This window comes from Gobius niger (genome assembly GCF_951799975.1).
Source record: "Gobius niger genome assembly, chromosome: 8".
Classification (NCBI taxonomy): Eukaryota; Metazoa; Chordata; class Actinopteri; order Gobiiformes; family Gobiidae; genus Gobius; species Gobius niger.
In genome coordinates this window covers 22,202,829-22,225,236 of record NC_136859.1, presented here as the reverse complement: position 1 = coordinate 22,225,236, position 22,408 = coordinate 22,202,829, and the positions used below count along the sequence as shown (strand labels likewise).

Here is a 22,408-nt window from a genome sequence, read left to right as displayed (position 1 = left end):
ATTAACCTTGTTATTTTGGGTAACACGTTACTTTATTCACCCCCCACCTACCCACCTCTTTATGCAAGCGCTTTTGACATTTTGCGCTTTCGCGCATGCGTAGGTAGGTCACTAGTGCTGGTATGCGCAGGGCTCCTGCATACTGCGCTGTATTAATGATTTAAGAAGTTAGTTTACCTGTTTTTAGTAGTACATGGCTCACAGAATATGTTGGAGGGTTGCGGCTGCCACTCCGCGTCTCTTGTGGCTGAATCCAGTCCTTTCTAAGGATTGTTTTTCGCGAGGTCAAACGCGCCTGTCCTGCTTTGTCACCAGTCAGAGTCGATGCGCCAGTGAGTTTCAGCTGTTTACTATGTATTTGCACAATTTCTATTTTGTTGAGAGATTCACTACAGCTGTTGCTGTGCGCTCACTATCTGTCTCTCGTCACTAGGACAAGCTACAAGGTTGATCGTTGGCAGATTCAGTACCACACCATCAAACACAGAGAATGTGAACTACGAGGAGCTCAAGCAAATCGTGGATGGACACAACAAAGCAGTGATAATAGATGTCAGAGAGCCATGGGAGCTCAGAGAGTATGGATTCATCCCAGGATCCATTAACGTGCCCCGTAAGGAGGACCCTTGTGTTTTAGGCTGCAAAATGTTATAATTGTAACATGTATTAGACTATGAACTTCTTTTTAACTTAAATTTCAGTGGTTTTCCAAATTACTTTCCAATTGTCACCAGGCCTAGATTGGGTTGTCGAAAAACAAATGATCCTCAGATGCTGTACTAATCGATACTAAATCGTATGTACACTAGAGATTTAATTGAGCAGGTACCGATACTGTCAAACCTCATGATAACATTCCAATTCCAATGATCTTTTAGAGGCAGGAGTTCACCTTATAGACCAATAGGACCACATCAATGTACTAAGTGTTAAGTTGTTTACTGTTCACATTGTACATTTTGTATTTTTTCCGCAGTAGGTCAGATAAACACTGCGTTACGGCTGGATGCAGAGGAATTTGCGGAGAAGTTTGGAGGAGAAATGCCACAGATGACGGACAGCATAGTGTTCACCTGTTTGGCCGGAGTTCGCAGCAAGACGGCACTCGATACCGCCACATTACTAGGATACACCAGGTGAGAGAAGGTGTTTTATGAAAGTCATTAAATTAGTTTGGCTGTACTCATGCCATGTGTTTTCCAGTGTTCAACATTACCCTGGTGGATGGCAAGATTGGGTGGCACGTGAAGAAAATAAGACTCCTTAATTTACATTTGGATAATGCTCCTAATTAGTTTGTACCAAAGATGTGCTCATTTATTTTTGATTTATCATGCAACTTTTTACACTTTCCCCACAACTTTCTGTATCGAATACCTGAGCTATTGTGAATGTGCTAAAATTACTTTTTTGTTAATGCACTAACTATGCAAACCAAGAGCAGCTGAGAGGGAGTTAAATATGGTCATCATGTGACTCCTGCAGCCACTAACAATGGTCATCATGTGACTCCTGCAGCCACTAACAAACAAATGAAGATGCCAGAATGTCAGAATTTAATGACTGTCCATTTAATGAGTGTCCAAACCGTTTTAAAATTGTACACAGTTCAAGCCTTTTGCGCAATTACAGTCCACACAATGATGAGAATAAAGTTAGTTTTCATACATTTCTGTCTTCTTATTTTTTAATTCAGTGATTAGGTTACATTTAGAGACACGGTCAGCTCAGGATGCTGCTGGATATGAGCTCAGAGGATTAATAATATGTGCCATGGAAAATTCCTACCTGTATGAATTTGCCACTGGCTCTTAAATATGTTTCATGGTCCAATAACAAAGCCATAAATAAGACGGGAGACATCTATTCTGCCCTAGCTGTTGGACATTTTACAGCAATGCCTTGACAGAACCTGCTGTTATACATTTAAACATACTTTTTATGTCTTGCTTGTTTTTCATAAGCTGTTTAAGCTGTTAATATTAGATCACTGTCACTGTTGAGGAGAATGGAAACTCTCCCAGGGCCTTACTCAGCACAACACTCTAATAAAAGACCCACTTGAAGTTCATAAGATGCCATCAGTGCCCTCATTTAGCCGCATCGTGTTATAAGATCTTCAGCCCTGTTAATAATTTTTCAAAAAGATAGAATTTAATAAATAAATCAAAACTCAAGTGCTGGTAGAAGAACATAATGATAAGATCCACTTCATCAACACTGTCATAATGCTAAGTGGTGCTTTTGTTGGCATATGAAGTGAAGGCTTTTTTAATACCATCATAGAAAATTCCACAAAGATGAGTGATGTTATCACAAAGATGAGCAATGCTATTTCAATAGATGATTCAAAGAGATGAGCCTAAGCATGCACATGACTAAATAATACTGTACCAAACATCTCAGGCTGCCACAATGCCTGAGTCATAATGTTGAATTAACAGCACAAGGACCTTGACACTGAAATCAACGAGGCACCAAAAAGCCTTTTACTCTGCCGTAAGAGTTAAGCTCGATTACATCATAGCCCGATTATTTTTAACCGGGCTTTAAATAATTCTGTAGTATGACAACGAATTAAATTGTATCTGATTCACATACATGGAAAATATTCGACTACAGGCAACAAAATTACTTAAATGCACAGTTGGGATAACATTTTGGATTATTCTGTTGTCAGCAATGCAGCTGTGTTCCTAATGATCAGCTAGACAAAGAACATGCTATTTTTCAATTATTGTCTATTAGTCAAAGAATGGTTATGAGGACCTAACCTATTCAAATCCCATACGTACTAGACTGTCTTTAGTCAACATCTCCAGCGAGCTGGAGACATCCCCAATAAAGTAAAGTTACAGTCAGGTTTTAGGAGAGGTGGGCCGCTCACAGCAAAAACAAGTTCATTTCTTTTAGAAGTTTTTCAACAATAAAAATATCTGTAATAAAATAAATGCCGGTTTTATTGGATTTATTGGGTGAAATGTTGCGCAGTGTGGCATTCATGAAAATAAAACAAAACAAATTCCTTCATTTAAAAATACATTTCTGTGAGAAGAGCTTTTTACAGAGGTTATTCATTTCATCAGTGTTCTCAGACATAACAAATCCTGTTCTTTGGTGGGAATTTGTGTTTCTTTATTCTCTTTATAAATCTTTGCCAAATAAGAATCCCCAGCCCTGTAGTACTCCACAAAGTGCAGAACATTTTTTATTTTATCAAACATGATATATTTGCAACACATCATCCATAGTTTGTTCCTTTCTTGAATTACTGCTAAACCTATCCCACTCTACTCACAAGCTGCTGATAGATATGAGAGCAGCAGGTCAACTTTGGATTGGTGTAAGGGCTCGAGATTCCACAGGAGACAGTTCATGAACTGGACTGTCCTGCATGGAGTGGGCATGGCACTAAATGGGAGTATAAAACCAGTTGGTGGACTAAAACATTGAGCACTGGGAAAAGGTTGTTAAGTTGTGTTTGTAGAGCACATTGATCATTTATCCAGCCACCATGAGTCGCAGCCCGGAGAGAATTTCATCCTACCGCCGACATTTTGAAGAGGGCATGTCCTCATCCTACCAGGTGCGGGTGTCCAGTCCTTCCCCCAGCCGGAGAGGTCGTGCTGGCTCTGCTGCGGGATACCCCTGTGGAGCTGGGGTTGTACGCCGGGAGTCAGCCGGACGTACCATGTCAGCCGCACGCAGGTCTCGCATGGTTGGAGTGGGGTAAGTCACTGTCATTTATAGTTAATAGTGAATTATCTTGATTAGAGATGACACTGAAATACTGAAAGGTGATGATAATTTTATATGGATGAATCAAAATAAATATAACAACAGTTCAACATTAAAATAGATCCCTTTAAATTATTGGCTACAAAGTCTTAAAGAACTTAAATAATAAGCACTGATATTATTTTCAAGGAAGGTTCTTGAGTCATCTTCTGTGACGATGAAGACAGAAGACTCAAGAACCTTCATTGAAGATGGAAAACTCCCGTATGACTGAGAGCCTACACAGACACTGATATTATTGATTGATAGATCTAAGTAAATCATTGCACTGATTTACATTAGTTGTCCTTTTTTATTTCTTGTTTGTAATGGTTTTATACTCTGGTCTGTCTCAGGGCGAGTGCTGGGGTCCTTGTCTGTTTGGGACCTTCTGGAGAGCGTCCAATGGATCTTGATACTGCGGCAGCAGAAAACAAGGAGTTCAAAAACACCCGCACCACTGAGAAGGAGGAGATGATTGTGCTCAATGATCGACTGGCTGTTTATATAAATAAGGTGATCACAATTTTCAAGCTTTTGTTGAAGATAATTTCTAGATTTGTGTAAAAAGGTATACCATCTCTAAACATACACCTTGTGGCTGTGTCTATAGGTGCGATCTCTGGAGCAGCAAAACAAACTTCTGGAAGCTGAGATAGAGGCCTATCAAAATCGTTTTGTGAAGCCTTCTGGTCTGCGGCAATTATATGAAGAACAACTGAGAGAGCTCAAAAAGATTGCTGACCAAATGAAAGCTCAAAGGGTAAAACTATTTACACAAAACAAAGCATTTTGTAAAATACAAAAGACTTCTTTGATGCTTACTTATAGTTTCAGGCAAATTTTCACCTCACTGAGTTTACAAGACGTGAACTTGGTGCTTTCAAGGTTGCTTCCTGGTGCACTAGTCTCGCAGGCAAATAAGAAATGTTAAAGTGTCATAGAGTACAGCTGTCTTTATGCACACTTGAGGGGGCATAATTATGTCTCTTAGTCACACACAGATTCACACAGACAAGAGAGATGGACGGTCTACATTATCCACACACTCAAATCAATTACGTTTCCTTTAACTTCTGGCTTCTTGGTGTCTAGGACATTGCTTTCGCAGGCAAGGACTCCACAGCTGCTCAATTGGCAGCAATGAAGCTGAAATATGAGGAAGCTATTGAGTTAAGGAGAAAAGCTGAGGCTGAAATCGAAGCTTTCCGCCCAGTACGTAGTCTGAAATTGAATAATTGTTGTTGTTCATTTAAAGTGATATATTCCTTCCGTGGTTAATAATAACCTTTAATTTAGGATGTTGATCAGGCCACCTCCTCTCGCATTGCGTTAGAGAAAAGACTGGAGCAGTTGGAAGTGGAAATTGAGTTCCTGAAATGTGTCCATCAACAGGTAAAAAAACAAAACGTAATGAATATTTTTTTGAATTATAATTAATTATAATGGATTTTGTTTTGCAGGAAATTGATGAGCTAATGAGGCAGATTTATGCAGCTCATGTGACAGCTCAGAGTGCATTCACTCTCCCCGACTTGGCAGGGGCCCTCAAACAAATCCAAAATCAATATGATGACATTGCAGCCAAAAATCTCCAGGTTAAAAACAAAAACTTTATGTTATACACAGTTAAAAGCATACTAGTTAGGTGTAACCAAAGCACTATGCATGTTTTTAGGAGATGGACTCTTGGTATAAAAACAAGTTTGAGGATATCACCAAAAAGACATCTCGACATGTTGATCATGTTCGAAGCTTCAGAGAAGGGCTAGGGAATGCCAAAAAGGATGTAAGTACAGTACAGAATACACAAGAGGGTTATTTATGAAGAGTGTTATGCCCCACAAATTAACCAGCAATTATAATTGTTAAAGATCCAAAATAAAGACCGTGACTTGGAGGCCCTGAAAACCAAGAATGAAGCTCTTGAACTCAAAATACGGGAGAGGCAGGAGAAGTACAGGATGGAGTTGGAAGAACTTCAGGTATCCTCGCCTTTGAACGTTCTTGACACATAACACAATCAAAAAGTACAACATGATATATTCAACTCCTTGTCACTCTTAAGGTCCGAATTGAGACATTGCAAATTGAGCTCAAAACAACTAAAGAGAAAATTGCCTTGCACCTGCGAGAATATCAGGACCTTCTGAATGTCAAAATGTCACTGGAGATTGAGATTACAACTTACAGGTAAAGAAAATGCTGTGACTATTTATAGAATAATTGTTTGATATATAAAAATTAAAAATAAACATTTTTTTTTTTTCTTTTTTAGGAAACTTGTTGAGGGAGAGGATCTGCGTCTGACTGGCATGATGCAAACCTTGTCTCTTGCCAGCTGTAGCATGAGTGCCATTGGTTCTGGGATGAGCTTCGGCGAAGGAGGCATAGGCGGTGTAGGTGGAACTGGTGGAGGAGGATTCGGAGTAGCTGGAGTTGGCATTGGAGGCTATGGAGGTGGAGCAGTGATAGGTGGAGGGGCCAGTTCAGAAGCCAGAATGGGTGCTGCAGGTGTTGACATGGGTGCAACCGGTAGAGGAGGAGTTGGGGGCATGGCTGAGGGTGTAGTTGGACTCAGCACAGGGGGAAGGGGTGTCAGCAGGAGCAGTGGGGTAGCGGGATCTGCTGGTTTTGGTGCTGGAGGTGGTGCAGCAGACTCTACTGGGATTGCAGATGGACTCAGCGCCAGAGAAAGAGGTAGCTTTAGTCCAGGAAGCATCGCCTCAGGGCTTGGTGGTTTGAGTAGAGACCAGGAAGGAGTTGATGCTGGGAAAGCAGCCACAGGAGCCAAGCTTGAAGGTAGCGGAATCCGTCCAGAGGGTGCAGGCTTGGGAGCTTCTGAAATAGCAGAGCGAGGGTCTAACCTCCAAGGAATGGAAAAAGATACAGGTACGACACGAGCTGGCACTGCTGGTACAGCTGGAATCAGGACAAGCGGTTCAGAAACTGTCCATGGAGGAGTGAATACTGGAGCCCGCTTGGAAGGAATTGGTTCAAGTGGTCCGCACTCTGGGGTGGGCATGAGCACTGCAAGCGTCGCAGGTTTGGGTGCTGGAGATGCCAGTCTTAGAGGCTCTGGACCAGGAAGTGCGTACTCTGGTGTGACTGGTGCAGGCATTGGTCTCACCGATTCTGCTGGTTCTGAGGGTGCAAGTGTTGGTCTCGGAGGGAAAGGTGTGAGAATATCTGAAGGTTCTGGTCTAGGTGGACTTGGCGCAAGCTCTGCTAGTGCTGGTTCTGGGGCTGGGGCAGCAGATCTTGGTTCTATGGAGGACACTGGATCAGTAGGTAGGGAGAGATCCAGCATAGATGACGGTAGCATTGGAGGAACAGGTGTCAGTGGTCCCTCAAGTCTCGCTGGTGTTGGAGGTACACAGTTTGGTTCAGGTGATGGCAAATCAGATTCAGGAGGTATTGCAGAGGCAGTTGGACAGGGCAAAGATGGTGCTGGAGGTTTGGCCAGGGGCATGAGTTGTGGTGATGGTGGACTTAAAGGTTTTGCCGGACCAATAAGTGCAGCAATAAAGGAGAGCAGTGGTTCTGCAGTGGGTTTTGGATCTGATCAATTTGGCAGCAACATTGAGCCCTATGCCGAGCAGGCTGTGGAGGTGACAGAGAGAAGGACAGTTCTTATTAGGTAAAGGGTACCACGGGGTCATGGTTTTCTTATTTAAGAGTTCCAATGGGATTGATACAATTGAGTCAGTACAAAACACACTTTAATAAGAAAATATCTTGCGACATGCAATTTTCAATGCTAATTTCCATGAAGGGGGTATAAAATACGCTAAATTGAGGGGCGAAAAAATCAATAAGCAAGTATTCTGAACAGCATGACCAACAGTAAAAAAAAAAAAAAGGAAAAAAGTGTTCTATTCATTTCACCTCATTAAATAAAACATATGCCTAAAACTATATACATAAACTGTATGAATGTGCTTTTCTTGGTTCTCCTAGAGAAAATCTGGCATTTCTGATTAAGTTACCCCTAACACTGTTCCCTGAATTCCTTACAGGACAGTTAAACATGCCAATGAAGTAATGGAGATGGACCATCAGGAACAGACCTACACCATCCGTGGTGCAGCCGACGAATCTGATAATGAATAAGAAGCAGCAGCTTGACCCGCCCCGTGACCTCTGCTCACCCTTAAACCTCCATGCCCCTCCAGCTCCTGCACTGACCAAGGCCCATGTCTGGACACTGACCTCCCACCTTTGGCCTAGACAAGACCACCATAAATGGCCGTTCAGCACATTATATGCCTCTCTAACCCCTGGCTTTTGATTTGCAGCTCTGCCAAGATCACGCACCCTTAACTTTTATTGAATGTGTAAGCACATCGCATTATCTCTTTTGAATGCCAATAAAGCTGTAAGCATTTAACAACCCTTGACTTCATTTGTTTATTCTTTATGATAACATTTGGAGATTGAATAGTTAACTGACATATCTGTTAAATACAGGATTAGAATAAAATCAAATGCTAGAGAACATAAAAACGAGGAGGGATAAAATGTCACCTGAGGGTCAAATATCTACGTGCCCAACACTTCCTGGAGGGCGAAAGATTTCATCAGTCCAACTTCCTCATGCAGCAAAGTGACAGCACACAGATGCTTTCTGTCCCCATTCCATCCACATCCACACCTTTTCATATGTGGGTTTATAGGACATGATTGGTTCGGAAAGTGATGCCAAATAAGCTCAGTGTTAAATGTACAGTAGATATGAAAAAATGAACATTCTCACCATGTGCATGAGAAACGCCACGACTCTGTAAATTCTTCAATAAACACAACGCGTTTGATTAGGACTCAAGGAGCGATCTGGCTATTGAGAAAAGCAAAAGAGCTGTCACTTAGGGCTGTTGAATTAAATTTCAAACATCATTTCCACAAGCTCATCCCACTCAAACCCGACCCTTAATGAACCCCACCATTAACTGAACCTCGAAGTGTCAGCTCGGCAGGAATAATGAGGACCGCAGAGGAGGAGGGCGTATCATTAGTTTACATTTTGTTAAAGCAAATTATTTACGTGCATTTGAGCACGCGGTTATGCGCTCAGACCAGATCTATGCAAGTGTATTTTTGATGGGGCAACTTGAAGGGAGTTTTGAAGTCATTGTCAAAAATTAAATGGGCCGACGCTGAAAATGTATATAATTAGGCTAATAGGATTCGCTCTTTCATTGAAAAAGCGTTACAAGCATGGGAGCTCTCCAAGGTACTTTTCGTATAATCTATGACGATCGGCAAAATATTTTCAAAAGATGATGATTATGGTGAATATTTTGTAGTATTATTATTATTATTATTATTATTATTATTATTATTATTATTATTATTATTATTATTATTATTATTATTATTATTATTATGCTGTTATTATGCTGTTATTGTGTGTGTTTTTGCTGATTATTAACCATGACTAGCTGCCTTCATTGCGTCATTTACGCGCTCACAAATCTGAGTTGTACCTAAACCTGCTCTTTGCCACTGAGTTGCTTTTCTTGCACTTTCATTTCGAAGAAAACAAACCAGAAGCCAGTCGGGTCACTAACCTCCATCCCCGCTGGCATGCTTCTCTTCTCACGAGGCGAGGGGAAAGGCGCCTGACATTCACACTGGAGGGCAAAAGTTGCGACTCTCTTTGAAATCTGCGATTCTCCGTTACTTTGTGCACATGCTTTGGGTGGCTAAATCCCAATTAGGGTCGGCTGACACGCTGCCCTATTCATGCAGTTCAAGCTGCATACATTTGCTTAGGAATGAACTTCTTAAATAGATCTCCTGCTAAATGCGTTCGACAGCAGAGAAAATCGGCCTGAGTGATACTTTCTTTTTGAGGCGCTCCATTGAGAAAAGGTATGAATTTATAAGGTACACCGAAACATATCAATTCTCACAACTTCACACGCCTTTATCCAAGTCTTCTCAAGCGAGACAATGTCTTAGGGAAATGCGGCGGGAGAAAACTTTGTAGAGAGACTTTGAATACCGAAATGGTGCAGCCCACTCCGAAGCGTAAAAGGGCGAATGAAGGCACGCATGAGCTGCGCTGAATCAGGTGCCGTTTATTCGCCTCTTCTCTAATGCGATTTTGAATATTAGTCTGGGTTAAAATCCCAATCATGTCATCTGGTGGGAGTCTCATACAAGCATAATTACTATTCAAACGCGTCGCTAATGTCCCACCCGCATCAAGGCAGCTGGTCTGCCCTGGGCGCAGCTTGCAACTTTCCCCAGGTTTCTCACCGAGGCAGTCTTTAACTCAACGAGGGCAGAATAGAAGGGGGAGCGATATAAACGATCAAAGTTTTCTAGCAGATCTGAACGGAATATAAAGTAGCCTTAAACATTTACTCTTTGTTTTAGGCTACATAGGCTAAATAGTGTGACCAGACAAATGTGAAAGGTGGAGAAATACAGTTATTTTTGAGACGTGGGAATGTGTGAGAAATAGGCCACAACAACGACCTATTGCTAAATTGGACAATGATTGCTCTGCGTTGAATAGGGGCGAACAACGTTTATGGGTCGACATAAAAAATGTGTTTTCTTCTTTGCTCTTAGGGGTCCTCAATGGTGGGCCATTGAAACCAGTCCAGAAAGGAGCTGGTGAACCCTTGGCATCCCTGAAGTATGGCCGTGGCGCTTGAATGGAGATCCCTGGTGGGGCATTGCTCCGTGCATTTACCGCTTTGCTTTGCAGACAGGTTGTTCCTCTGTATTCATGGCCCATTAATGGTCAACCAGCTCAATCAGAGCCCCTGTCTTAAACAGTGAAGTCCAGAATAGGCTGGCAGGAGTCAGCCTGAGCAGGGCACAAAACCCTGTGTCCCAAGAAGGGCTGATTCTTCTCGAGTCGTTTTTTAAGTTCATTAAAGAGCTCACACTTACGAACCGTTGTTGATGAACTTCGCAATAATGTCCCAGAATAAAGATCCGACCGTGTAATTAATGTATTTTCTGAAGAAAGGGGAGCGAGGACAATACCGATGGCCAAAGCGTTTAATTTCATTTAATTTTCCATCCCATTTGCCCCATACACTGCATTCACTCTGACCCTGACTGTTCTGGAGCGCAGATTCACCCAGCAGAAAAAAAACAACACTTTTATTCGGGGAGTCATTCTTTTGGACAGAGAGACTGGATTTTTATGCAGAGCAGCGGTTGGATGGGAACAGTTGCAAATTGTGCGGAGTTAATAAATAACCCGAGCGAACCGTCGGGGAAAAACATTGCCACTATTGAAGAGATTGTTCGCGTGTCGCTCGGACGCTTTAGGAGCGAAGGAGCGCAGCGCGGCAGGGATTCCTGCAGAGGAGAAGGTGAAGGGGGTTAATGTTATTAATAAACCTGGATGTGCCTGTGGGAAAATAAACTCAACCAGTAAAGAGGGATTTAAATGAAAGCTTAAACAAAACTTTTGAGCTTTTGAATGTATTACCTATTCGTTTAACAAGTTCATTATATATTACATTAGCCTATAATAAAAACAAAAACAAAAAAAACAATAGAAATACAAATAATATGCCTAATAATAATAATAATAATAATATTATAATCATAATAATCATAAAACAATCATAACAATAATCATAATCATAATAATGATCAGATTTATAACTGTAGAGCAGGGCCTATACTTGCTTGTTTGCCCATTTTAGCCTAATCAGTGTCTAGAAAATGTGCCTGTACAACAAGTCGCCAATCACTTAATCACAGGCTTTGGTGCACATTTGCGTATATAGACTCAAAAACAAGCCAAAGCAAAGTGCGTGGGAAGAAGCAAAAATCATAGACAAGTGTTGCTGGTGGTTGAGCCCTGAGTACCTGCCTGGTCCCAGTCCGGCACACGCCGAGAGTCAATAGAAGTTAACAAGTCCTCTAAACTTTGGTGCTCCTTTTGTCCGACTAAAGACACAAAGGAGGTGGAGAAGAAAGCGCTTTGAAGAATATGAACCCCCAGAGAATAGTCGGCCAACTAGATTTAAAGTAGTCACTGATTTCCAAAAGCTGGCTGAATAGGAAGAATGGAAAGGACGACGATTTATGGATAAATTATACAGTGGATTTGTCAGTTCAAATATCGGAACTGTCTGAGGAACAATGCCACATGCTGAGGATTAATGGTAGCTCTGGACCTTTGATTCTACTCCCTCTTTTCTCTGGCCTTGACAAATTGGATTTTGGGGATGGGAAGGTCGTAGGGCTCTTTGTGTCTCTTGACCGTTTTGGAGCGATTCATTATTCGACAGAGTGAGGGAAAGTCTCCATGTGACCACAAGACCAGGCCCGTTTTGAGCTCCGTGCGCACAGCTGCTGGGAGAGCCCAACTCTCTCACACTCACGCGCACTTGCACGCGCAGAAGCTGCAGCTTCTCATCTCTGGAGCACCTAGGATCCCAGTGGGTAGGGAGGGGTGGGGGTCGGCAGCGAGGGGAGGAGGGGGGCTACCTTTGCCTGGCACCATCACTAGAAAAGCTGAAGAGGAGCACCCAGCGCGTCACTCTGAGGTCGGACATCAGCCGGTCCTCTTCCTCCTCTTCTTTTTGCCATCCTTCTCCCTTTCCGTGTCCAGCAGGCTTCATGGTTCTGATCTCACCCCACGCCATGCAAGCCAGCAGGGCGTCCTCCACGATCAGTGTGTTCGCGGACTGCAGCATCCCAGCTGGGCTGCGGATAGGTCCCGTACCAGGAGTCTTCAAACTTGGGAAGTACGCGTCAGACCGCAAGGAAGTGGGACCCAAGAAGAAGGTCAGTAACTTGATATTTTATTTAATGCATTTACCTAATTAACTTTATTGTTGGAGGTCCTTTGTAATATTGTTTTTAATGAGTTTTATTTGATTATAAACTTGTATTCAATTTGTATTGGCTCATATTGTGCGGTCTTTTAACTTCTTAGCGCATCTTAAATGTTTTAAATTATAGATATGTAAAATGTCACACAATAATAACAGCATGTGTAAATACAAACGATCTGTTATGATTGCAAATCCTGTCTGCCAAATTGAATCAAGCCTCAACCTGTTCATTTCTTTGCTCTGTCCTGTTCGGAAAAACTGAGCTCCATTAGCGGCCGTCCTGTCAGTCTGCGCTGTCTTAACCGGTCTAATAGGACTCCGTGCCCTCTCTGTTGCCCACTGCTTGTTATCTCGATGAGCCGTTTAATGTTGTTGTAATCCGGCCATGGAAAGATGCCAATGAGGCCGTGAGCAAACCTCCAGGATATAGAAATAATATAAATTGTGCTTTTTTTTGAAAATGATAAGACAGTAAAGGCAAATAAAGTAGACTAAAGGGGATTTTTATCCTTGGTTTATTTTTAAATCGCAACTTACAGTTTGAACGAATGGGACAATAAAAAAAACACTGCCTATTGTAACTTCGTTCGGAAAGTGAGAGTTTATGAATCAACGCTTCTGCACCTAATTTGCAAATAAAGAGCTGTAAACACTGTTTTAAGTGCGCCCGTGACCGCGCCCCGTTATTGTTGCAGCTGTCATCGCGCGTGATTGATGCGTCTAAATGCGTGGCCCCGGGGCTCAAGGCGATCATCAGGTGCAATCTCTGTGTCAAATGTCACGCTTCTATCTTTAATGTCTTTGAACAATTTAGAAACGCTTTGACACTCCTCAAATTCGTTTCCCATATCAACTCAATTAGGCCCGTCTCCGGAAGGCATGTATCAGCAGAGCGGATAAAGACGCATTATGCGCGTTGTGGCCATGCGTCTCCCCAACACCTATACAGTAGACAGATGCGTGGGTCAGGAAATAATTGTAACAATGTTATTTAAAATACAGTACAGATAAATACACGAAAAATGATGCCCGCCCTGGGGACAATTTTCCACTCATGTTCTAAAAATGTTGGCCTATTCTATAACTTATGAGTTGCACGCAATCCTCGATAACAATGAAAACTCTTTGCGGTTCTTTCAGGTCCGCCTGGTTCGTGGAGAGTTCGTGGATGAGTCGGGCTGTCCTTTGCCAGACTGGATTGGTTTCATCCGGGCAGCAAGAAACAGTCAAGAACAAAACTTGGAAGCAGTGTCAGACCTCCCAGGGGGACAGGTAATTTCTTTCATGCAGGATGCAAAATATGCATCCACTTATCTCAATACTTTAATGCAATAATTTGCCCAATGACTTACGTGATGAAGGGATTTCATTTTGAGTCGACAAATCCCCTCATTTGAGTCTTGGCCTTAATACGTGCAAAGTGCTTAATATAGAGAAGTAACAACGAAATGCGTTGTGTGTTACAGATTTTCTTCCGCGTGCTGAGAGAAATCGCAGCAGGAGAAGAGCTCACCGTGTGGTACTCCAACACACTGGCACAGTGGTACGACATCCCCACAACAGCAACGCCAACGCACGACGAAAAAGGTATTGTCTAATTGTCTAATTGTCTAAGGTATTGCCTGCGCGCAACGACGATGGCTATATGTCTGTTTTGGAGAAGACATCGCGACATTATGATGTGATGAAGACTGTTCAATAACAGTTCACTCTGGATTGACGTCTGGAGGAAAATCAATTGAATGCACAGACAATTAATTTAGCTGTCGTTCGTCACTTGCGCAAAGATTCCGGATTCTAAATATTTTATTTGGCAAGTCTACAAAACGCGGAGCCTCCTTTGAGTAAACATGTGTTTTTGCCCCTTTTCCTAAAGGACAACTTCCTTCCGAATGAATGATATAATAATTAGGCCTTTATCACGATCAGTTTCTTCAGGTCTGCGACTTTATCCTCTATCATGTTTGCCCCCTTGTTATGGCCCAGGTCCATATTTGGCGCTTGGGTTTACATTTTTTTTTTTTTAATTTTGGCACAACACCAATTCACCATGAAAATAATCCGATTACAAACAGGAAAAGATTAGAAATTCCTTCAATATGTTTTATCCTTTTTTGCACACTAAAATAAACCGTGTAAGTGAACCGATATCGCTGGCTAATTGTGACCAAAAATAAATAGGCTAAATAAATGTAAATAATGGTAACCCCAAAAAAAGAAAAAAAGGCTCTTGTTGAATGACGCTCTGAAGAGGATTCATTTCATCAGAGGGAGGTGAGCAAATGTCACCGCGCCATTAATATTCATTCACGTATTCAAAAGCAAATAAATTCAAAAACAAGTGCTTCACGGTAAATTAGGTGGGTGCGTTAAGGTATTGTGGCTCGATGAATGCTAACTTTTATGTGGGGTGTATATTGCCCTGATTCTGCGGCCCCAACACATCGAGAGCGCTCCTGGACATACGCTCTTCTCCATTATGAAGCGTCAACAGATGGGCCGCCGCCATTGTTTCTGGAGACTTGCGATTTCAAGCCACAGCTGCTGTCACTTCCACGGGGAAAGAAGAGTATCTCCACTGGCAGAGCAGGGGCACGGTGGACCGCAGTGAATATAGCGGAGCGCCAGATTGGACGGGGCGTTTGCTCTTTTGACGCGCGGGCGTAAACAATGACCCCGTGTGAGGATTACAAAATCATTACAGCTATGTTAAGTCTGAATGATCCACTGGGGGTCATTATGGTGACCCCTGCTGTCTCGTCCCGTTTGGCAAGAGATCGTAAAAAAAAAGAAAGAAAAGGGGGTCCCAAAGTGAAAAACCTAAACAAACAACAAACAACAAGAAATGAAAAGAAAAAAAATATCAAAAAGTTGAATAATGAAAAAAAAAGAAAGACAGACAGACATAGAGAGACAGACACGGCCTTGCGTAAACGGAATGCAGCCAATCAATGCCAATACATAAGGTTTACGTTACATTAGGCCTATATATCTATAATTTAAAAAGGATAAAACGCAATGAACATTATACAGCCCACAATATTAGCAATTTGTAAACCGTTATTCAATATTTTATTTTTCTCATTTTGTGCACAGGTGAGGAGCGTTACATCTGCTGGTACTGCTGGAGAATCTTCAAATACCCAAACACGCTCAAGGCCCACGTGCACTTCCACTGCCCGCTTAGCAACGGGAGGGGCTTCAACAGCGAGCAGCATCAGCAGCAGCAACAACAGCAACAGGCCAGAGGCTCAGAGACATTCAGCAGGTCCCCCAAGTCTGGCGACATCCCCAACACATCCGCATCTCCCCGCAGTCACGGCTCCACCTCGGTGTCAGACTCCGGCAGGCGTGCCTCACTTGCGCCGTCGCCTTTCCTCGTCGCCAAGGCAAAGAAACCCAGCGCCGAGGAGCAGGACAGGGCGCTGGACATGAGCGTGACATCGGCCAGAAGCCAACCGGGGCACCTGCTCGGTTTGGGGGCGTCGGTGCTGGGCAACATGGGCTTCCATCCGGGCGTGCGCTCTGCATTTAAACCGACCGGCGTCTCTAAAGTCACTGACGCGTCGTCGCGGGATGACGTTAACGGGAAACTGAGCGGCCTCGGGTTCAGCAAGCTCATTGGGAGCATGAAGCCAGTTCGCAACAGCGGGGAAAGTCTAAACGGAAGCGGCTTAGGTCACCCCCCAAAGTGCCCACCTTCACTTATGGACCCGAATTCTCCAATGGTCCCAAATCCACTGAGAGGTTTCCCTTTACTGCCACACGTGGAGGAAACATCCGCCTTTAAGCACGTTGAGAGCCGGATGCACTCGGGCCTGTCCCCTTCCCGATACCCACAAATGCCCCCCGGACTGCACTTTGAAAGATTTTCGCTCTCACAGTTTGATGGCGTCAAATCGTACGCGGGCGCAGACTGCAACATCCCTCTCATGCCATTCACGGTGTACAACGGGGAGCTCCTGTACGGCTCGCCCTATTATCCGCTCAAGTTCCACTTCAGCAACCTGCTCAAGTATCCGGAGAACATGCCATACTTCGGCGCGCCCGCCCTGAGCCAAGACATGGGCTCCATCACCAACATAGACCGGGAGATCGCGATGCATACCCAGCAGCTGTCAGAGATCGCGGCGGAAAAGAACAGGACGCGGCTGGACGCCATGCCCGCTGCCAACACGAGCAACGCCGCGCCCGGTAAACCCAAAAAGGGTCATCTGTGTTTGTACTGCGGCAAGCTGTACTCCAGAAAATACGGCCTGAAAATCCACATGAGGACTCACACGGGCTACAAGCCGCTCAAGTGCAAAGTGTGCTTCAGGCCCTTCGGTGACCCGAGTAACTTGAACAAGCACATTCGCCTGCACGCCGAGGGCAACACGCCGTACAGGTGCGACTTCTGCGGCAAGGTGCTGGTGAGGAGGCGGGACCTGGAGAGGCACGTGAAGTCCAGACACCCGGGCCAGAGCGTGAAGAAGCTGGACGAGAAACCGGGAGGCCTCTTTGAAGATGCGGAGCAGAAGAGCGACAACGACAGTGACGTGGACGTGTGTTTTACCGACGACCAGAGCGACCAGGAGATGAGCAAAAACACGGACTGAAATAACATAAAGTAGAACAGACACTCTCCTGTTGTCAGTGGTATAAAACGAATACGATGTAATTAGATATTGTGGTTTTGTTCAGAGGTTTTACGCACAGGCCTCAACTGACTTCCGCTGTTCCGCTGTTCCAATGCGCATTTAAAACTACTGCCAAAATGCCCGCCTCTACTTCATATTTATATTTTATTTTAATTTGGCCAATAGGTCCAACATTTTGGATGGATAAACAACACACACAACAGATACATAATAAAGCTTTCAAGGCGTTTAGCTCAAATTGTTTTCACTAAAGCCTTTCAGAAGTGATGGAACAAAGCAATCAAAGTCTTGACTTTATTCGTACACGGCAACGAATCGACAGGTTGTTTGTACGTGTATTATAAACAACTCTCTTCCCGCACATTGCGCACTGCACGGTTTGATCGATGTTTTACGCATATCTCCAAAGGAAAGCGAGTCAAGTGTATTTTATGGTCACACACTCTCATCTCAAACTGCCAGTTGCACTTTATTAACAGCACGGGCATCTTTTCCTCCCCCATGTGAACATTTTGTGTTTTATTTTTATTCTTATTTTTAGCCTCTGTATTACTTTGGTCTTTAAGAATTGCACTTTCGAGGCGCAAGCTGTTCTTTAAGAAACAGTTTCAGTTTTTGTGTTAAAGAGGGAATTATTCGGAAATGTTAAATGTATGACGCTGGTACAGCATAAATATGTAAATTAAAATGTAAAGTATGCTATTTCTCATACATTTCAGTGGAGAAGTGTTTCGTTGTTTATAAGTCTCAATGTCAATGGAGACGATATTATTGTTTTTTCAAATAAATTATTTAAAAAAAATAAATTAAAGGTGATGTTCGAAGGGGCGTGTTTTCATTAAAACATTCACACATTAACGAAACAACAACAATAATAACAACAATAATGGAAATAATAATAATAATAATAATAATAATAATAATAATAATAATAATAATAATATAAAGAAGAATAACTAATAATACTACCAATGATAATGACACTCTGATAATCATGAATCAGATTCCCATGATTGATTTGTTTCGTATTTTACTTTTGTGCAGAAATAATTTAAAAAAAATGATATAGTGCAAACGGAGAGAAAGATGATATTCAATTTATCAATGGAGCCAACAAGTACTGGACCAAAAATTCCCTCTAAAATGGCACCTTTTTTCTAATTCATTGAGTGTGGTTTGAAAACCTGCCACTTGTGATTTGGATGAGGCACGACTTCAGAGGAGCAGAGCATGTCTCCAGACTTCACTCGGGAGCAAACTGAAAAATACTGCACAACAACATTATATGTTAAATGTTTTGTTCTGGCCTGAGTGTCATGACCAGGAAATTAATCAAAATTAGAAATATAAATACACATAAGAATCAAGGTTAAACAAAATGAAGAAAATGATTCTCAGTTCCTTTCAAGGTTATTTTTGCTTTATTCCAGCCAAAGTGCCAGAGGTCAATCTCTTACAGCAAGTTAAAATGCAAAGACTAAGAAATTATTTTAGCCAGACTATAATGGCTCTTACTGTCACCCAGTGCACAGACACATTTCTTAGTGTGAATATAAGCTGGATATGAATTTGTTGTCAGATGTTTTATCACCCCTCTTTTTCACAATTTAACACAACTACCTATTTGCACAAACCAAGGATTAACATAATTCAACTTGGCATTATTTTCAGTCTGTAAGTTAACTACCCCATGATGAATCTCCTGCTTTATCACGGCACTTGTCAAAACTGAGCTTCACATCATTTTTGGACTAAATCCAGCCGCTATTGTGGAACTCACTCCCCGCTCTCTCACCCTGCTCTGCTCCCCTCCCACCAGCATTAACAATCAATTAGTGCTGTTCATTAGTGAAGACAATGGGAAAAAAGGGCTTTGATTGAGAGAGTTTTGACTCCCGGCCTAGAACCAGATCCAAAAAGCCGACTTCAGTGGTAGCCGATGCACTTCACTGTTTGTTTGCTGCCTTCCTCAAAACCTGGTGCAAAAATCCTTGGTCACACAATACCTGCTTGCCTTGCCTCACTAAACAGACAGAACACAAGTAGCAAGTAGACTTTCAATCCAAGGTTTTATATTTCAAAGATTTTCTTTTTTGTAAATCCTTGCACTTCAACAAGGAGCAATAATACATTGTTTATACATTGTTTATACATTGCCTATACGTTTAGCTTTTACTTCATTTTATCAAACTATAAAAAAGTCATAATTTTGAAGTTATGTAGGCTATTCTTTGGCCGCTGATTCAGTTTCTAAAGACTTGGAAGCTATTTCTGACAGAGAAATCGAAGCCTCCAACATTTACACGTAAGAACATCATATTCTCTGACAGAGTTTTGATATAGGATTGTACGTTGGAGCATCAAGGTTGGACTAGGACTGACAATAACCTTAAGGCACTTGGCGTACACTATGAATATCATATGCAGAATCACACAAGAAAAAAATGAGCTTTTATTGATCGTATACATTTGTACAGCAAGGCGACACCCCAACATGGATCTTTAATCATACATTGCATATGTTACGGGGTCGCTTCACTAAAAATGTGTCGGCCTCATTCTTTCTCATGACATTGGTTTCCTTATATTCAAAGCTTCTTTTGAATCGGTATACTTGTCCTTTGCAGTGGATAAAAGTTTTGTTATACAGCCATCAAATGACCATGTCGCACCAAACGCTCAACCTCTATTTCTCTATTCAGGCAGAGCTGCACAGGTACAATGGTGACATTTTCTGTGTGATAGGTAATGGAAATAGTTGTCTTTCAGAGGGATGTTCTCTCTGATTAAAAGGTTTAAACTTCCAGGACACAGTCCGTTTGTGCAGGTTTTCTTCATACATTTATATGAACATGCAGAATTTACAAACGCAGATCTCAAAAGCACTCCAGCCTTCGGAGAGAGAATGAAACCCTTAACCAGAGGCACAGAAAATGTGACCATTGCTCATTACAGTTAGGGTTCTGTTCTTTATTAAAGTGTCTTTTCAGGTCCAAGGTCACTGTCAGTCGACGCAACAATAATAACATAGATTGGTTGGTAAGAACTGCAGTATTTCTTCATGGAGGCATGAGTCTATCGGATGTGATGTTTCGTTGCTGCTCGGTCGCTTGCAGCCCACTCTCCCGGAGCAGGTAAACCAGGTAGAGTCAACACACGGAGCTGGTCACACTGTGCCTCTCTCACACACACGCCTTAAACTCAGTGTGACCCTGCACAGTCTACATACATCTATCTAACGGGGCATGTGGGCCTCTTGGAGATGGCCTGGTTTGACAGAGTCTACACGAAGTGACAGGGGTCCTGCAGGTAAACCAGGTAGAGTAAAAATGCTCAGCTGGTTACATGGAGAGGGAAGATGCACTGACGAGATACAGGACAACATGGAGGGATGCGCAGCAAACACAAGTATTGCTGTTACTCTGTGCTCCTCTATGCCATGTTTTTTTTATACACACATACTGATGTTTTCTTTTTTGTGACAAAGTAGGTCTCATCAAACCATGTAAAGGTCCCAGACTGCACCAAAATCCTGATTCTAATTGCACTTTGTAAGTTCTGTCATGATAAAACCCCCGCTTTAACTAGCATGGCTTACACAATAGATTTTTCACAGTAAACCTTAAATAACACCATTTTACACTGAATCTCTGAACTGTTATTGCTATATGATGTAGACCTGTTGATCCAAATGCACCATTCCTAAGCCTGGCCATATTTAATCACAGTTCGACAAAAAAATCACCTAACTAGGTCTTGCTAAAAAAGTTGATGATGTGAATTACGTATGACACACTTCCCGGGACTGGGCAGCAGCAGGCAGAAGGCTGTGTGACCATGACACCAGTTGCGTTCTGCTGGTCCCCCTCGTCCACACTTCCATTACATAAACACATGCTAAACAGCCACTGCCTCTGCTCCCCCTGACATTCAGCTGCAAATGAGTCTGCCGTGCATGGGCCCCGGTGTTTGATGTGCACAATGATGAGGATGAATTTTCATTTTGTGCAGGTTTGTCAAAGCCATAAGGCCTAGTGTTCCTCTCACATAAAGCAGGTCAATCTGCATCGGTTTGTGAGTATAATATTGTTACTACGCCAAAAGTTTATGTTATAGGGACTCAGTTACTTCTTTGAATTCTTTCTTTTAAACCTGAACATAAGGATTTTGTGTCATATTATCAAAAACATATACTTATTATTTGGAAGGAGCGTTGGAAAAGACCGTATTCCATTTGTCCCGTCACAGTGCTGAGTGTTTCTGAGATATAATCAAATTTAATGTTTATTGTGTTAAAGGGGAAACAGAATCATTATGAAACAACTCTATTTCACATGCACAATTGCAACAAATGGGGCAGATTAGGAGTTGCTATGGCAGCCTGGGTTAAAAGTTGGGCTTAACTGAAGCCCACAGGCTCCAACAAGCGACTATCGACCCGCTGCTTGTGCCAGTGTTTAGAGCAGAGAAACTGATCAAATCATCACTCATTTTCTCGACCCATTGTGAAGGGCCTGTGTGGCCTTCAAAATCAAATCAGCTTTCTGTTTGTGATCAAATACTTCATAATACAGATCTCCAGTGCACCAGAGTCTGGATTTTGAAATAAAGTTGGATTCAGAAGTATTGTTCAATTTGTCCCATTGATTACCCATTACCCTCACCCTGATAAACAACCAGGCGATTGCTAATGCACTAGTCTCATCAATTCAGCTAAGTGAAACGGTTTGCGAAGCCAGGCCACAATGGTCAAGGACACACGTTATGTGTGAAATGAAATTGTTGGTGGTAAAATGTTGAGTCATTGTTTGGTGGCTGCTTCTTTTGTGTGCACATCTGTTTCACCTGGAATGTTTTGTAAATTTTGTGATTTTTTTTCAGGGTCATAAAAAGGCATATCCATGATGGTGGTTTTGCATTGAAAAGGGACATAGTTATACCTGCAATCGCCACAGGATGTGCATAAAACAGTCAGCAATTAATAAAAATACACTGCGTTACAAATTATTATGCAAATTGGATTTTTGTGTCAAAAAGGTAAAAAAAAAACAATAATAATGAAACTCATGGATGGTAATTGTGTCTCGGGGATCTATGAATCACTGACATTAATCTCAGAGACCTGGGATGATTAGTTTTTAGGTTAAGCCCAGTTAAGGGAAAAACTACTGA

General features: G+C 42.3%; 3 protein-coding genes across 4 annotated transcripts; all 3 read left to right on the top strand.

Annotated features, from left to right (window-relative positions):
• The first annotated feature begins 102 nt into the window (after window positions 1-102).
• On the top strand, window positions 103-1,645 carry tstd3 (thiosulfate sulfurtransferase like domain containing 3). 2 transcript variants are annotated; one of them, XR_013793169.1, is made up of 5 exons: window positions 103-332; window positions 434-613; window positions 977-1,136; window positions 1,204-1,497; window positions 1,539-1,605. XR_013793169.1 is itself a non-coding variant. In XM_079562063.1 (4 exons), the coding sequence occupies exons 1-4, from the start codon at window positions 194-196 to the stop codon at window positions 1,265-1,267; spliced, it is 543 nt and encodes a 180-aa protein (XP_079418189.1). In that variant the 5' UTR covers window positions 103-193; the 3' UTR covers window positions 1,268-1,645. The 2 variants fall into 2 exon arrangements, 1 of the variants encoding a protein (XP_079418189.1); XM_079562063.1 differs by having other exon boundaries at window positions 1,204-1,645.
• A 1,869-nt stretch (window positions 1,646-3,514) lies between these two features.
• Window positions 3,515-8,105, top strand: LOC306966041 (uncharacterized protein; the record flags this gene model as incomplete). Its single annotated transcript, XM_079560675.1, has 11 exons — window positions 3,515-3,729; window positions 4,134-4,293; window positions 4,391-4,540; window positions 4,873-4,992; window positions 5,077-5,172; window positions 5,241-5,375; window positions 5,456-5,566; window positions 5,652-5,762; window positions 5,846-5,970; window positions 6,056-7,417; window positions 7,797-8,105. 11 exons carry the CDS (start codon window positions 3,515-3,517, stop codon window positions 7,888-7,890), a joined length of 2,679 nt encoding a protein of 892 aa, XP_079416801.1. The 3' UTR covers window positions 7,891-8,105.
• Window positions 8,106-12,317: 4,212 nt separating this feature from the next.
• prdm13 (PR domain containing 13) lies at window positions 12,318-17,729 on the top strand. The gene is made up of 4 exons (XM_079562062.1): window positions 12,318-12,546; window positions 13,737-13,868; window positions 14,063-14,183; window positions 15,693-17,729. Exons 1-4 carry the CDS (start codon window positions 12,379-12,381, stop codon window positions 17,192-17,194), a joined length of 1,923 nt encoding a protein of 640 aa, XP_079418188.1. The 5' UTR covers window positions 12,318-12,378; the 3' UTR covers window positions 17,195-17,729.
• Window positions 17,730-22,408: the final 4,679 nt, after the last annotated feature.